The sequence below is a fragment of the Neoarius graeffei genome, chromosome 1, assembly GCF_027579695.1.
Source record: "Neoarius graeffei isolate fNeoGra1 chromosome 1, fNeoGra1.pri, whole genome shotgun sequence".
NCBI classification, from domain to species: Eukaryota; Metazoa; Chordata; class Actinopteri; order Siluriformes; family Ariidae; genus Neoarius; species Neoarius graeffei.
The window spans coordinates 17,895,249-17,912,127 of NC_083569.1; the positions used below are offsets into that span (position 1 = coordinate 17,895,249).

Here is a 16,879-nt window from a genome sequence, read left to right on the forward strand (position 1 = left end):
TGGACAGTTTGCCAGAATTTCTTCGAGGCCAACTGATAGTCCTTCTCCATGGCCTCCCCCGAACTCCTCCCAGTTCCGAGTTTTTGCCTCCACAACTGCCCGAGCTGCAGCACGCCTGGCCTGCCGATACCCGTCAGCTGCCTCAGGAGTCCTGGAGGTCAACATGGCCCGATAGGACTCCTTCTTCAGCTTGACGGCATCCCTTACTTCCGGTGTCCACCACCGGGTTCGGGGATTGCCGCCACGACAGGCACCGGAGACCTTGCGGCCACAGCTCTGAACAGCTGCGTCCACAATCGAGGTAGAGAACATGGTCCACTCAGACTCAATGTCCCCCGCCTCCTTCGGAAGCTGGGAAAAGCTCTCCCGGAGGTGGGAGTTAAAGACCTCCCCAACAGAGTGCTCGGCCAGACGTTCCCAGCAGACCCTCACCATACGTTTGGGCCTGCCAGGTCTGTCCAGCTTCCTCCTCCGCCAGCGGATCCAACTCACCACCAGGTGGTGATCAGTTGACAGCTCAGCCCCTCTCTTCACCCGAGTGTCCAAGACATAGGGCCGAAGATCAGATGAAACGACTACAAAGTCGATCATCGACCTCCGACCTAAGGTGTCCTGGTGCCACGTGCACTTATGGACACCCCTATGCTCGAACATGGTGTTCGTTATGGACTAACCGTGACTAGCACAGAAGTCCAATAACAAAACACCACTCGGGTTCAGATCGGGGAGGCCGTTCCTCCCAACCACGCCCCTCCAGGTGTCACTGTCATCACCCACGTGAGCACTGAAGTCCCCCAGTAGCACAATGGATTCCCCAGTCTGAGCACCCCTCAGTACCTCTCCCAGGGACTCCAAGAAGGCCAGATACTCTATACTGCTATTTGGCCCGTAGGCACAAACAACAACAAGAGCCCTCTCCCCAATCGGAAGGCGCAGAGAGGCGACCCTCTCGTTCACTGGGGTAAACTCCAACTCCAATCCCTTTCCTGATTTATGATAATTTATGTAATATTTAATATGACTGATCCACCTCGATTAGCATGACGACTTGCGGATCAGTCCAATATTGTAACACAAACAGCTCTGCAGACGACACACAATTTATAGTTTTGCTTTTCCTTTCTTTCAAGGAATCATTTTATTCAAATAACGGAATTTAAAGCTTCAATTTTTTGAAGAGGGCAGTTAGTTTGTGTCTCAGGTGCAGTTTGTGTGATTAGTTACAGTGTTGTAGTAAATTTCACAGTGATTTCAGACACATTGCAGTCGGATCAAGTCCCGTTTTGTGCTGCAGCTTCTCACATACGTCCATCTGACCCAAAGACTCTGTGACAAGTCATCAGTGTGCAGTGAAAAGAAACAATCTTCCTCCTCAGGACATTGATGATGAACCTAAAACCTCTGCTTCAGTCTCACTATTAGAGAATGTGTCTAACTGAGGAGCAGGTCATGTGACTCTCAGAGAGATGATCTTACCCCAGTATCTCCAGTTTACAGTGAGGATTCTCCAGTACAGCACAGAGACGCTTCACTCCTGAGTCTCCCAGTTTATTCTTAGACAGATCCAGTTCTCTCAGGTGTGAGGGGTTTGATCTCAGAGCTGATCTCAGAGCAGCACAGCCTTCATCTGAGACACCACAGCCCCGCAACCTGCAGAGACACAGTGACACACACTTCATCAACAGATTTTCATCTTGGTGTAACAGTGGTTGTGAAGATGATGTCTCTCATGTTGGACTGTCTCTATTCTCTTCACCAATCACAAGCTATTATTAATAATGACTCAAACATTACCACTGTTACTGACATTAAGTTTACTCGAGGTGCAAATGATTCAGCAAAAATTCAATAATTTAAAGGTTTAAGTGAAGAGTCAGGTTTTGTAGAATTTATCTCTGCGTGACTGGATTTTTAATGCGAACATATTTAATGGTAAAGACATTTTAATTATTTCTTTAAAGTAACAGTGATTCTGAGGTGAAATCACTTCATGACTAATATATTTGTTCTGCATGCTTTACATCCATCCATCCATCCATTATCTGTAGCTGCTTATCCTGTACAGGGTCACACGCAAGCTGGAGCCTATCCCAGCTGACTATGGGTGAGAGGTGGGGTTCACCCTGGACAAGTCACCAGATCATCGCAAGGCTGACACACTCAGTGCGTTTACATGCACATCCAAATCGAGCTGCTGTCGGTAATCGAGCAAAGGGTCCCAAGCAGGGGTGCCAGAGAAATCCAATCCTACATGCACTAAGGAAATCAAGCTATTGTGTGAGGTACATTGTGCACCCGAGCCACAGGTGGTGCTACACGCCCCATCGTGTTGGTACACTTCCGGTTGTCGTCATGAAGAAGAGCTATTCAAGAGCAGTGTTGCCAGATTGGGCGGTTTCCCGCCTAATTGGGCGGTTTTAAGTGCATTTTGGTGGGTTTTGAACATATTTTGGGCGAGTATCTGGCAATATTGTTCAAGAGTATAAACAAAGTTATCAGTTCCGTGTTCACAAGAAGAGTGTTTGTAGTTTGTATGTACGAACAGAAGTGTTCCTAATAAAATGGGCACTGAGTTGAAGTTGATCTGAAGTGTCATGCCGACCGAGGCTGTTTTTTTTTTTTTTTTTAACCGAGGCTGTTGTGTTTCCCGCTTGTGGTCTCGTCACTTGTCACTTCCGGAAGGGGCAGTGCTGAAGTAAGTAGCTGGACTACGTAGCTTGATAGGGTTTACATGCACTAAGTAGCTCGGCAAAAATCGCATAATCTAGGTCGTGTAGCTCGGTTACGAGAAATCAAGTTCGGTTCAATTTCAGCCTAGCTAAGGTGTTTCCATGCCATTTAGAACTTCGATTTCAGTCGAGCAACGGCAGAAATTCAATTTTCTCTATGTGCATGTAAACGCACTGAGTGACAAACAACCATTCACACTCACATTCAAACCTACGGTCAATTTAGAGACGCCAATTATCCAAAACTGCATGTCTTTGGACTGTGGGGGAAACCGGAGCACCCGGAGGAAACCCACACAGACACAGGGGAGAACATGCAAACTCCACACAGAAAGGCCCTCGCCAGCCGCTGCGTTCGAACCCAGAACCTTCTTGCTGTGAGGCCTGCATGTTTATTTTTACAGAAAATTTTAATTGATAAATAACACTGTATACAACTATTAACTCTTAATAGTTAATAGTTAACTCTTAACTATTAATTCTTACTTGAAAGATGGTGAGTGTAAAATTAATTGTATTATTCAGAATGTCATGAGGATTTAATATCACCTGTTTATTCTCATTAACAGTGTAATTAATAATGATAATACTGAGTGTTATATTTAGTTTCTCTCCTCTGTTGTGTGTGATATTAAACCATCAGCAGCTGAAGCTGAACAGAGAACAGCAGAGAGACCATGAACTTTAATCAGAGAGAGAGAGAGAGAGAGACTGAATCTCCGATGGTTCTCTACTAGACTTATAGTGCACTACACAGGGGCAATAAACTTGTTTCTCCAGAGTGCATTTATAGAACACTATAGATTTATATTATTGTAGAATCAGAGAAGTAAACAATGATTATTCCATATAAATCCTACAAACATTCAGCCACTCATTCTTGAGACAGCGTGCGAACAAGAATTTCAGAAAAAAAATGAAAAGAAAACCCGAAAACATACTGGTTTCACCTCTCAGTGTCGGAGGAATAAAAATGTCAGTGTAATTTATGATGTTCATTTGTCTAATTAGTTTTTCATCCCTCAAAAAAGAAGGACCACATATAAACAGTGCTGTAATTACATGCTGTAATTTCAACACCAGTCATCCAATCTGGATGCAAGTTTCCTCAAAATAAAACTGAAGGTCTGCACTTTGAGCTCATCTTCATTATTTAATTTCTTCAGCAGTATACTGTGGAGTATACAACAACAGTTATAATTAAAAAAAAAAACACAGCAAATATCTGGAGCCACGTCAGGGCTGGATTTACAGTAGGGAGGTTCTGGGATGAAGTTGAAAAAAAAAATTAATAATAATGTTGAAACTCTACATTCCACACTATTCTTAATTTCCCTGAGGGAACACTCCCAAAAGGGATCCATAAAGTTTTATCTAATCTAATCTAATCTAATCTAATCTAATCTAATCTAATCTAATCTAATCTAATCTAATCCCTCAAAATTTCATGCAACCAGAAAGAAAAGTTAAAAATAACAATGAATTGATCTTTGTAATGTTTTTCTGTTGCACTATTTTTTTTTTTACAGTAAAATTCGAGCCACGCTGCCTGTTAAAAGCCTCGATATCTCAGAAACTAATGCAGATACAAGCCTGGAACTTAACACTTATTTATTGGGAACAGTAACTTGACTCTAAAATTATGAAGCAAATCTGAGACGATCAGTTGGGAACATATTTTTTCCATCTTATGATTACTCATTTCAATTAATTTCTAAAAAAAAAAAATCAGACACACTGCAGTCGGATCAAGTCCCGTTTTGTGCTGCAGCTTCTCACATACGTCCATCTGACCCAAAGACTCTGTGACAAATCATCAGTGTGCAGTGAAAAGAAACAATCTTCCTCCTCAGGACACTGATGATGAACCTAAAACCTCTGCTTCAGTCTCACTATTAGAGAATGTGTCTTACTGAGGAGCAGGTCATGTGACTCTCAGAGAGATGATCTTACCTCAGTTTTTCCAGTTTACAGTGAGGATTCTCCAGTACAGTACAGAGACGCTTCACTCCTGAGTCTCCCAGATTATTCTTAGACAGATCCAGTTCTCTCAGGTGTGAGGGGTTTGATCTCAGAGCTGAACTCAGAGCAGCACAGCCTTCATCTGAGACACCACAGCCCTGCAACCTGCAGAGACACAGTGACACACACTTCATCAACAGATTTTCATCTTGGTGTAACAGTGGTTGTGAAGATGATGTCTCTCATGTTGGACTGTCTCTATTCTCTTCACCAATCACAAGCTATTATTAATAATGACTCAAACATTACCACTGTTACTGACATTAAGTTTACTCGAGGTGCTAATGATTCAGCAAAAAGTCAATAATTTAAAGGTTTAAGTGAAGAGTCAGGTTTTGTAGAATTTATCTCTGCGTGACTGGATTTTTAATGATCACATATTTAATTGTAAAGACACTTAATTATTTCTTGAAAGTAAAAGTGATTCTGAGGAGAAATGATCACTTCATGACAAATATATTTGTTCTGCATGTTTTACTTTTACAGAAAATTTTAATTGATAAATAACACTGTATACAACTATTAACTGCTGCTTTAGTGAGTTATTGTGACTCTCAGAGAGATGATCTTACCCCAGTGTCTCCACTTTACAGTGAGGATTCTCCAGTACAGCACAGAGACGCTTCACTCCTGAGTCTTCTAGTTTATTCCCAGACAGATCCAGTGTCTTCACAGTCAGATGCAGTTCTCTCAGACTGGAGGTTTCGGAGTTGAGCACTGAGACCAGAGCTTCAGCGCTTCTCCCTTTGATCGTATCACAACTGATCCTGAAGGAAATAAAATAATACATAATAAACTCACACAAATGATCAAACAGGTCCTCAAATCTTTCACTGCACCATTTCATTTTCATAAATGACAAAAGTACAAACTCCGAGTCGACAATACACTGAAATGCTGTAACAGTAATTCACAGTTCGAGCTGTTCGGATTTGAGTTTTCTGCTGCACACGTCATCACTGACACATAGGATAAACACGCAACATCAAATCTGATCACCAAATCGGGAAATAAGAGTCTGATCTAAAATATTTACAAGAGGAGAAAGGAAAAGAGTTTCAAAAGTCAGGTTTAGATGAAGCAGGCAGAGATCGAGGCAGAGTCATATTTATCTGAACAGATCAGACATTTGATTTGTTCTCTAATTAGTGAGAGACTGAAATGATCACAGCCCAGTGCTGAAGGAGTTTTATGGAGATACTCATGATGAGCTACTTGGCTAACACACACACACAGAGAGAGAGAGAGAGAGAGAGAGAGAGAGAGAGAGAGTGTGTGTGTGTGTGTTGCCAGGTGCTCCTTATTTGTTCCTTGGGCCAGCGATTTACTCACTGGACATGTTCTTCCCCTTACACTGTGTTGTCTCTCCCTGTCTGACCTGAAATCAATAAATCCCAGAGCTACAGCAGGGAAAAGAACAAAAGCTGTGAAGGACAAAAAAGTTACAATTTCTAAAAGATGTCAGGATATTAGAAGAACAAAAGAATAATTAGCATGTAATAAATTGATATTATGATGTAATAAAAGTAAATAAGAATGGTGTTTCTAATGAGTTCTCTGTGAAAGTCTGTTTTTCCACTTCAATAAAACCTTTTATCAGGTCATAATAACAGTAAAGATTTTAATTATAATTCTGTATTCCTGCAAACTCCACATGGTTCTATCAGCCCAGTGTCTGCGTCATTACATTTCACTAATAATACAAATTTAATGTGGAGAAATATGAAGAAAAAAAACCTCAACACATCCCAAAACAGGGGTGGACAGGAACGAAGTCCATTTACTGGAGTTCTGAATTACTGGAGTTCTGAAGGAAGTTTTTCGTATCTATACTTTACTCGAGTGTTAACTTTTTTGGAAAATTATGACTTTTACTCCACTACATTTGAAGGACAAATAAAGAAGACTTATGGGCCTTTTCCACTACCCTTTTTCAGCTCATTTCAGCCCAACACGGCTCACGTTTCGACTACCTCAGAGCAGCACGACTGAGCTCACTTCAGCCTTAGTCAGCACCCAAAACTCGCACGGTTTTGCAGTGGGGCTGAAGTGAGCTCATCCGAGGCCAGTGGGGCTAGGGTCATGAGGATACAATCCCCTGTGCACTGATTGGTGAGGAGGAGTGTCCTCACATGCCCACACATGCCCCGCAAGCACGCTGGGATCTTTAAATAACCACCATCTGTAAACACCATAAACCAGGAAGAAGAAGAATTAGAAGCCGACAAACAAGCCACAGCACCAAGACCAGCAACACTAACGACTCCATGTCCTCCATGTTTATTGTTTACTATCCGGGTCGTGAGACTACCGCTTAAAAGGTCACTGATGTCACTGTTTGCGCCGCCTAACGACATCACGTGACGTCCACCCACTTTCGCTATCTCCACCCAATGTGTCCACCCACTTCCAGCCAGCACGGTTCAGCGCGGTTGTAGTCGAAATGCAACCCCAACAGCCCAACTCAGCACCACACGGCTCAGCCCAACTCAGCCACGTTGGTAGTGTAAAAGCCCCATAAAACTGCACATGAAGCAATTTTTTTTGGATGCATTTCAATAAACATGACCTGGTGAAAATCTTTCAAAGATCTTCATGGATCTGTAAAGTTCTTTGTGAGGGTCTTTGAAGATCCTGCTGAGGAGATCAACAAAGATTCTCAAAAACTTTTCAAGTATCTTTCAAATTCTTGCCAAGATCATCAAGGATCTTCAATTTTCTAAGATCTTTGTAAGATCCTTGTTGAATCCTTGAGGATCTTGCAGGATCCTTGCAAAGATCTTTGAGGGGATCATTATGAGGATCTTAAAAGATCTTTGTCAAATCCCTGAGGATCTTTTCAAATGATTTTGCAAATGAAGATCTTTGAAGATCTTTCTAAGATCCTTATCTTTCAGGATCTTTGACAGGTCTTTGACAATCCTCATGGATCCTTAAAGATCCTGTGAGTTTTTTTCACCAGGGTACTGTTGAAACACACAACTGCAAAGTTTGAGATGACATGATCTGTAAAATAACAATAGATGATAATGAAAAAGGGGTGGCAAGGTTGTGTAGTGGTTAGCACTGTTGCCTCACAGCAAGAAGATTCTCGGTTCGAGCCCAGTGGCCGACAGGGGCCTTCCTCTGTGGAGTTTGCATGTTCTCCCCGTGTCCCCAGGTTTCCTCCGGGTGCTCCGGTTTCCCCCACAGTCCAAAGACATGCAGGTTAGGTTAATTGGTGGCTCTAAATTGACCGTAGGTGTGAATGTGAGTGTGAATGGTTGTTTGTCTCTGTGTCAGCCCTGCAATGATCTGGCGACTTGTCCAGGGTGTACCCCACCTGTCGCCCATAGTCAGCTGGGATAGGCTCTAGCTTGCCTGCGACCCTGTAGAACAGGATAAGTGGCTACAGATAATGGATGGATGGATAATGGAAAAGGCAAACCTCCCAACCTCGAGTGCAAAGATTATGTTAAATATCTTGGAACCTTAATCGAGAGTAATCTTACCTTTAAATACCATATTGAACATATAACTGTTAAGATAAGTAAAACTGTCGGAATGACTGCTAAACTCAGGCACTTTGTACCTTTTAAGACACTACAGTACGTCAAATTTATCAGTTTCTGATCTTTCCATACATATCTTATGCTGTTACAGTGCGGGGCCTTGCCAGTAAATGAAACTTAAATTAGATTTTGATCCTACAAAAACATGCCCTGTGCTTCATGTCTTTTGCAAAAAGAAATGAGCACGCGGTGCCACTTTTTGTTGATGCTGATATTTTGCCTGTAAAATTCCTATACTGTGAATTCGTATGCTGCCAAACGCATGACATTTGAAATGGGTTGCCCCAACCAACATATTAAATCTTTTTATTGATACCAGCAGCATCCATTCATACAGTACTCGGGCTTCGACTTCCAAGAACTTTTACAAAAAAAATCTAGACCAGAAGTGCAACATAATGCATTTTCTAGAGCAGAAGGAAGGGTATGGAATGACTTACCAGGGTTATTAAGAGAGCTTCCAAAACAACAAAACTGCATACTGCCCTGATCGATAATCTTCTTAAATATGACAATTATACTCAAGGGCATCAGAAGCATTTTTAATGGGGGGGGGGGGGGGCACTGGTGGATGTTGCAGAGGCGATGCAACCACGATGTTGCAGAGGCGTGTCAACCAAGACAGCCCCACAACATCCAGAGACTTGAGATACTCAGGGCGGATCTCATCCACCCCCGGTGCCTTGCCACCGAGGAGCTTGTGAACCACCTCAGTGACTCCGGCTTGGGTAATGGATGAGTCCACCTCTGAGTCATCAGCCTCAGTCTCCTCAGTGGAAGACATGATGGTGGGATTGAGGAGATCCTCAAAGTATTCCTTCCACTGCCCGACAATGTCCTCAGTCGAGGTCAACAGCTCCCCACCCTCACTGTAAACAGTGTTGGCAGAGTACTGCTTCCCCCTCCTGAGGCGCCGGACAGTTTGCCAGAATTTCTTCGAGGCTGACCGATAGTCCTTCTCCATGGCCTCCCCGAACTCCTCCCAGTTCCGAGTTTTTGCCTCCGCAACTGCCCGAGCTGCAGCACGCCTGACCTGCCGATACCCGTCAGCTGCCTCAGGAGTCCCGGAGGTCAACATGGCCCGATAGGACTCCTTCTTCAGCTTGACGGCATCCCTTACTTCCGGTGTCCACCACCGGGTTCGGGGACTGCTGCCACGACAGGCACCGGAGACCTTGCGGCCACAGCTCCGAACAGCTGCGTCCACAATGGAGGTAGAGAACATGGTCCACTCAGACTCAATGTCCCCCGCCTCCTTCGGAAGCTGGGAAAAGCTCTCCCGGAGGTGGGAGTTAAAGACCTCCCCAACAGAGTGCTCGGCCAGACGTTCCCAGCAGACCCTCACCATACGTTTGGGCCTGCCAGGTCTGTCCAGCTTCCTCCTCCGCCAGCGGATCCAACTCACCACCAGGTGGTGATCAGTTGACAGCTCAGCCCCTCTCTTCACCCGAGTGTCCAAGACATAGGGCCGGAGATCAGATGAAACGACTACAAAGTCGATCATCGACCTCCGACCTAAGGTGTCCTGGTGCCACGTGCACTTATGGACACCCCTATGCTCGAACATGGTGTTCGTTATGGACAAACCGTGACTAGCACAGAAGTCCAATAACAAAACACCACTCGGGTTCAGATCGGGGAGGCCGTTGCTCCCAACCACGCCCCTCCAGGTGTCACTGTCGTCACCCACGTGAGCATTGAAGTCCCCCAGTAGCACAATGGATTCCCCAGTCTGAGCACCCCTCAGTACCTCTCCCAGGGACTCCAAGAAGGCCAGATACTCTATACTGCTATTTGGCCCGTAGGCACAAACAATAGCAAGAGCCCTCTCCCCAATCCGAAGGCGCAGAGAGGCGACCCTCTCGTTCACTGGGGTAAACTCCAACTCCAATCCCTTTCCTGATTTATGATAATTTATTTAATATTTAATATGACTGATCCACCTCGATTAGCATGACGACTTGCGGATCAGTCCAATATTGTAACACAAACAGCTCTGCAGACGACACACAATTTATAGTTTTGCTTTTCCTTTCTTTCAAGGAATCATTTTATTCAAATAACGGAATTTAAAGCTTCAATTTTTTGAAGAGGGCAGTTAGTTTGTGTCTCAGGTGCAGTTTGTGTGATTAGTTACAGTGTTGTAGTAAATTTCACAGTGATTTCAGACACATTGCAGTCGGATCAAGTCCCGTTTTGTGCTGCAGCTTCTCACATACGTCCATCTGACCCAAAGACTCTGTGACAAATCATCAGTGTGCAGTGAAAAGAAACAATCTTCCTCCTCAGGACACTGATGATGAACCTAAAAACTCTGCTTCAGTCTCACTATTAGAGAATGTGTCTAACGGAGGAGCAGGTCATGTGACTCTCAGAGAGATGATCTTACCCCAGTATCTCCAGTTTACAGTGAGGATTCTCCAGTACAGCACAGAGACGCTTCACTCCTGAGTCTCCCAGATTATTCTTAGACAGATCCAGTTCTCTCAGGTGTGAGGGGTTTGATCTCAGAGCTGAACTCAGAGCAGCACAGCCTTCATCTGAGACACCACAACCCCGCAACCTGCAGAGACACAATGACACACACTTCATCAACAGATTTTCATCTTGGTGTAACAGTGGTTGTGAAGATGATGTCTCTCATGTTGGACTGTCTCTATTCTCTTCACCAATCACAAGCTATTATTAATAATGACTCAAACATTACCACTGTTACTGACATTAAGTTTACTCGAGGTGCTAATGATTCAGCAAAAAGTCAATAATTTAAAGGTTTAAGTGAAGAGTCAGGTTTTGTAGAATTTATCTCTGCTTGACTGGATTTTTAATGATCACATATTTAATTGTAAATAGATTTAATTATTTCTTTAAAGTAAAAGTGATTCTGAGGAGAAATGATCACTTCATGACAAATATATTTGTTCTGCATGTTTTACTTTTACAGAAAATTTTAATTGATAAACAACACTGTATACAACTATTAACTGCTGCTTTAGTGAGTTATTGTGACTCTCAGAGAGATGATCTTACCTCAGTGTCTCCACTTTACAGTGAGGATTCTCCAGTACAGCACAGAGACGCTTCACTCCTGAGTCTTCTAGTTTATTCCCAGACAGATCCAGTGTCTTCACAGTCAGATGCAGTTCTCTCAGACTGGAGGTTTCTGAGTTGAGCACTGAGACCAGAGCTTCAGCGCTTCTCCCTTTGATCGTATCACAACTGATCCTGAAGGAAATTAAATAATACATAATAAACTCACACAAATGATCAAACAGGTCCTCAAATCTTTCACTGCACCATTTCATTTTCATAAATGACAAAAGTACAAACTCCGAGTCGACAATACACTGAAATGCTGTAACAGTAATTCACAGTTCGAGCTGTTCGGATTTGAGTTTTCTGCTGCACACGTCATCACTGACACATAGGATAAACACGCAACATCAAATCTGATCACCAAATCGGGAAATAAGAGTCTGATCTAAAATATTTACAAGAGGAGAAAGGAAAAGAGTTTCAAAAGTCAGGTTTAGATGAAGCAGGCAGAGATCGAGGCAGAGTCATATTTATCTGAACAGATCAGACATTTGATTTGTTCTCTAATTAGTGAGCGACTGAAATGATCACAGCCCAGTGCTGAAGGAGTTTTATGGAGATACTCATGATGAGCTACTTGGCTAACTGTGTCTGTGTGTGTTGCCAGGTGCTCCTTGCAGACATCTCAACCTGCAGAAATTAATTTCAGTGAGGTGTCGTGACGCATGACTTTTTTCCGCATCGAGAGGGGGGTCACGACACCTCCCTGAAATGAGTTTGGATGTCTGTAGGTCAATCAGGATGCTCTTTGTTTAGCATGCGCTACATGAACAGGCACATGCGCAGTCTCCCTCGCGCACTCCGTCAAATGTGCGATGCAGACATTAATGTTTTGCGTGCACGCGCTTGCTCGCTTGCTCTAGATTCCGGGAGATATTCTCCAAATTCCGGGCATCAGGGAGCCGCTATCAATATGCGGGAGACTCCCGGAATTTCCGGAAGACTTGGGATGTCTGTCCTTATTTGTTCCTGGTGCCAGCGATTTACTCACTGGACATGTTCTTCCCCTTACACTGTGTTGTCTCTCCCTGTCTGACCTGAAATCAGTAAATCACAGAGCTACAGCAGGGAAAAGAACAAAAGCTGTGAAGGACAAAAAAGTTACAATTTATAAAAGATGTCAGGATATTAGAAGAACAAAAGAATAATTAGCATGTAATAAATTGATATTATGATGTAATAAAAGTAAATAAGAATGGTGTTTCTAATGAGTTCTCTGTGAAAGTCTGTTTTTCCACTTCAATAAAACCTTTTATCAGGTCATAATAACAGTAAAGATTTTAATTATAATTCTGTATTCCTGCAAACTCCACATGGTTCTATCAGCCCAGTGTCTGTGTCATTACATTTCACTAATAATACAAATTTAATGTGGAGAAATATTAAGAAAAAAAAAAACTCAACACATCCCAAAACTGGGGTGGACAGGAACAAAGTCCATGTACTGGAGTTCTGAATTTAAGGAAGTTTTTCGTATCTATACTTTACTCGAGTGTTAACTTCTTTGGAAAATTATGACTTTTACTCCACTACATTTGAAGGACAAATATTGGACTCTTGACTCGAGGACATTTCTCTGAAGGTTCCTGTTACTTGTTACTCTGAAAAATAACTTTCATATCAGCAGATGAATTTTCATTTCTTTTCTAAAATGCGAGGCCATACGCTGTGTTCGTGACAGGAGAAAACCAATCACAGTAAACTCCGCCTCTGATCAAGTTCAAAGTGCTTGCTGCATTTTTTGAACAGGGGTGGGTTTCCTGAAAGCCTCTTTCGGCCAAGAGTGTCTTTAATTACCTCCTAAGATCCACCGTCAAGCTAACGTGGTTTTCCTAAACAACATCATTGCACAAGTAGTCCTTTAGTTTGCTCGGAATTTACGAGAAACCCGGACCACTCGCTCAAAACAAAGAGCGTCTCACTCACAGCTGAATCCACAGACTGCGCTGCGCCTCTGAGGGACTCTCACAGTCAACGGGGGAAACTGGTGTTGAATCTGCTGCTGGTGTTCAATTATTTTTCTTGTAATTTGCAAGTACATCGAGTTAATTATTAAATAAATATATGAAAAACATTCTGAATATATTTCAGTACGTTATGGAATGATGTACGGGTATCGTAATGTCACACTGATATCGGCACATTTTAATCAGATTTAACTCCATTAGGCGAGTGATTATCTCATTTAGTGTCATGAATGAGACACATTTCTGCACCTCTAATGGGCCTTTTCCACTACCCTTTTTCAGCTCACTTCAGCTCAACATGGCTCGCATTTCGACTACCTCAGAGCAGCACGACTGAGCTCACTTCAGCCCTACTCAGCACCCAAAACTCGCACAGTTTTGGAGTGGGGCTGAAGTGAGCTCAACCGAGCCGAGTGGGGCTATGGGCGTGAGGAGACCATCCCCTGTGCACTGATTGGTGAGGAGGAGTGTCCTCACATGCCCACATAAACCCCGCGAGCACGCTGGGATCTTTAACCACCATCTGTAAATACCGTAAACCCGGAAGAAGAAGAATTACGACAAAGAAGCCTTATGCGCCTCGCCTCATCTATACGCTCTTGCCAGTATCTGTTGGCGTTGTCGGTGACAACAAGCCACAGCACCAAGACCAGCAACACTAACGACTCCATGTCCTCCATGTTTATTGTTTACTATCCGGGTCATGAGACTACCACTTAAAAGGTCACTGATGTCACTGTTTGCGCCGCCTAACAACATCACGTGACGGCCACCCACTTTCGCTAACTCCACCCAATGTGTCCACCCACTTCCAGCCAGCACGGTTGTAGTCGAAATGCAACCCCAACAGCCCCACTCAGCTCCACTCAGCCCAACTTAGCGCCGCACGGCTCAGCCCAACTCAGCCACGTTGGTAGTGGAAAAGCCCCATAACTAACACACACTCACACACTCTCTCTCTCTCTCTCTCTCTCTCTCTCTCTCTCTCTCTGTGTGTGTGTGTGTGTGTGTGAGAGAGGGGGTATTTGATCTGTCTCTACCTCAGGAAGTATTTCTAAAGAGGTCAATTCATCATCCTTAGGTAGAGACAGATCAAACCCCACCCCTGCAAACACATGCGAGAGCATTGCTAACTTGGCATTGTGGGTAACAGTTGAATTAATCCTGACTGTATGTTTGAGTAATAGCGAAATGAGCCGGCACGGGGAACACATTTACTTAATTATTTAGTTTATTGTTTGCTCATTCTTTCATGTGAACATTTATTCATTTAATTAAAAACACACTTGTAATAAAAAAATATTGCCCAAAAATGTAAAATAGTTTCAATTATTAATTACCACATTATATATGGTAAAAAACGAACATCATGTGACCTCATCGACTGGACTAAGCAACTACTAATGCTTATATCGGGGACTTGCACCGCAAAGAAGCTCTTCGTAATGTTGATCTTATCACTTCTTCTTACGAGTGAGTTTGGGAAAACCACGTACAGAGACAACGTTCGTTGCTTCAGAGAGTCTTAACTTGCTCTTTAGCCCTAAAGGGCAACGTTATCGGGAAACCTGCCCCTGTTCAGTTTGAACTTGGTAGTGATGATGATGGTAATGATGACTACAGCAGATAAAAATGATGGTTCCTCACCAGAGCATCCAGGGCCAGATCTAAAGTCCATGTTTGAGATTTTTGAAATGAAGAAAGATTTGTATTGTTTTTGCTCTGTTTACCGCAAACAAACGTCATCACTGTTACACAAATTTCCCGTCCAACCTGAGAAAGCATGGTGAGGGATGTAAACATTAGTTGGCAGGGTGGGGGTGTTAAAAAAAAAAAAACACAACAATGCCGACATTTTGTTGATTCAATTGTTTTTCTATCAGCATTTCTACAGGCTTTGTATCATATTCTACACACTTTTTATTCTACAGGTTCTACAAGCGAGTCACTGCATTCAGGAGGTTGTTTCTGAGTCATTAGACTCTGTAAATGCATCGTGGCAACAATCCAACAACACCTTGACATTAAAAAGGTAACAAGAAAATCATGAATCTTTAAAAGGTACTTTTGAAGACTTATGGGCCTTTTCCACTACCCTTTTTCAGCTCACTTCAGCCCAAAACGGCTCGCGTTTCGACGACCTCAGAGCAGCACGACTGAGCTCACTTCAGCCTTACTCAGCACCCAAAACTCGCACGGTTTTGCAGTGGGGCTGAAGTGAGCTCAACCGAGCCCAGTAGGGCTAGGGGCGTGAGGAGACACTCCCCTGTGCACTGATTGGTGAGGAGAAGTGTCCTCACATGCCCACACACGCGCCGCGAGCACGCTGGGATCTTTAAATAACCACCATCTGTAAACACCGTAAACCAGGAAGAAGAAGAATTAAAGCCGCAAGCGGCCTCGACGGGCCCTCGCGCCAGCGGCCAAGGGGGGCGGGGGCATGCGTCCCCGCGAAATACCTTCCACAGCTTCTTCGGCAAGAGACATTACTCCCACAATGTCGACAAAGCACAGAATTGGACACAGAGTAAACGGTGCGCTGAGATGTTGTCATGGACAGAACATTTTATGCCATGGCTTCCCAACCAAATTAAAGTATTTACCTCATCAGTCACCAAGCTATAGCTACATAGGATTGTCTTCTGTTAGACATCTATTAGTCTGTATGTAACGCTACAACACTTGCTCCCGAATGCCTACCCATTCCCCACAAGTCATGTGTGTTTAAGGCAACCAAAACAACATACTCCAGGTGCCTCATGACTGTAAACACCTCTCCCGCAACTGCTACAGCGCAATGAGCGCCCCCAGTGGTGAAAGTTCACCAAATTTGGTATACATGTCAAGGGACCTATGAAGAGTTGTTTTGTCAAGTTTGATCAAGTTTGACCAATCAGAAGCCGAGATATAAATTGTTGCCTGAAAACAGAGCCCCCAGTGGCAAAAGTTCACAAAATTTGGCACATATGTCAGGTGACCTGTTAAGAGTGAGCGGATCAAGTTTGATCAAGATTGAGTAAATAGAAGATGAGATATTGATTTTTGAAGAATAAATGTTTTGGTTTCTCCCATGTCAGTAGGTGGCGCTATGCTGTACAGGAGCGATTATGAGTTGGAAAAATAAGAGTCTACAACAGCAACGTACTATCACAAGGTAGTGGTGTGAAGGAAAAGCATTATGGAATTATTTACCAAAAACCCGTTTTGGAGCAATTGCGTCGGCCAAAAACAGCGCCCCCCATGGATGAAAATTCCCAAAATGTGGTATACATGACATGGGAGGTAGTAAGAGGGTGGCTGTGAAGTTTGACCAAATTTGAGGAAAGATTGGATTTTTTGCCCAAAAATAGCGCCCCCAGTGGCGAAATATCACAGAAATTGGGTAACATGTCAGAAGCCCAATGATTGATTTGCGTGTGAAGTATGAGCAGTTTTGAGCAATTAGAAGATTTGTTATGAATTTTTAAGCATGTAAAATTTTGCATTGAAAATTGATTGACGTACAACTTCTGAA

At 43.3% G+C, this 16,879-nt stretch overlaps 1 protein-coding gene across 30 annotated transcripts in view; it reads right to left on the reverse strand.

The window, feature by feature from the left end:
• LOC132891954 (protein NLRC5-like) overlaps window positions 1-16,879 on the reverse strand; it is an 888,139-nt gene that overhangs the window by 56,637 nt on the left and 814,623 nt on the right. For all 30 annotated transcript variants that reach the window (XR_009655388.1, XM_060930219.1, XM_060930146.1 and 27 more), the window contains 5 exons: window positions 11,333-11,527; window positions 10,692-10,865; window positions 5,324-5,518; window positions 4,683-4,856; window positions 1,477-1,650 (listed from right to left, as the gene is read on the reverse strand). Coding sequence is in view for 29 of the 30 variants with exons in the window: in XM_060930219.1 (XP_060786202.1) it covers window positions 1,477-1,650; window positions 4,683-4,856; window positions 5,324-5,518; window positions 10,692-10,865; window positions 11,333-11,527 (912 nt within the window). In the remaining variant the exon portion in view is untranslated. The remainder of the gene's footprint in view (window positions 1-1,476; window positions 1,651-4,682; window positions 4,857-5,323; window positions 5,519-10,691; window positions 10,866-11,332; window positions 11,528-16,879) is intronic.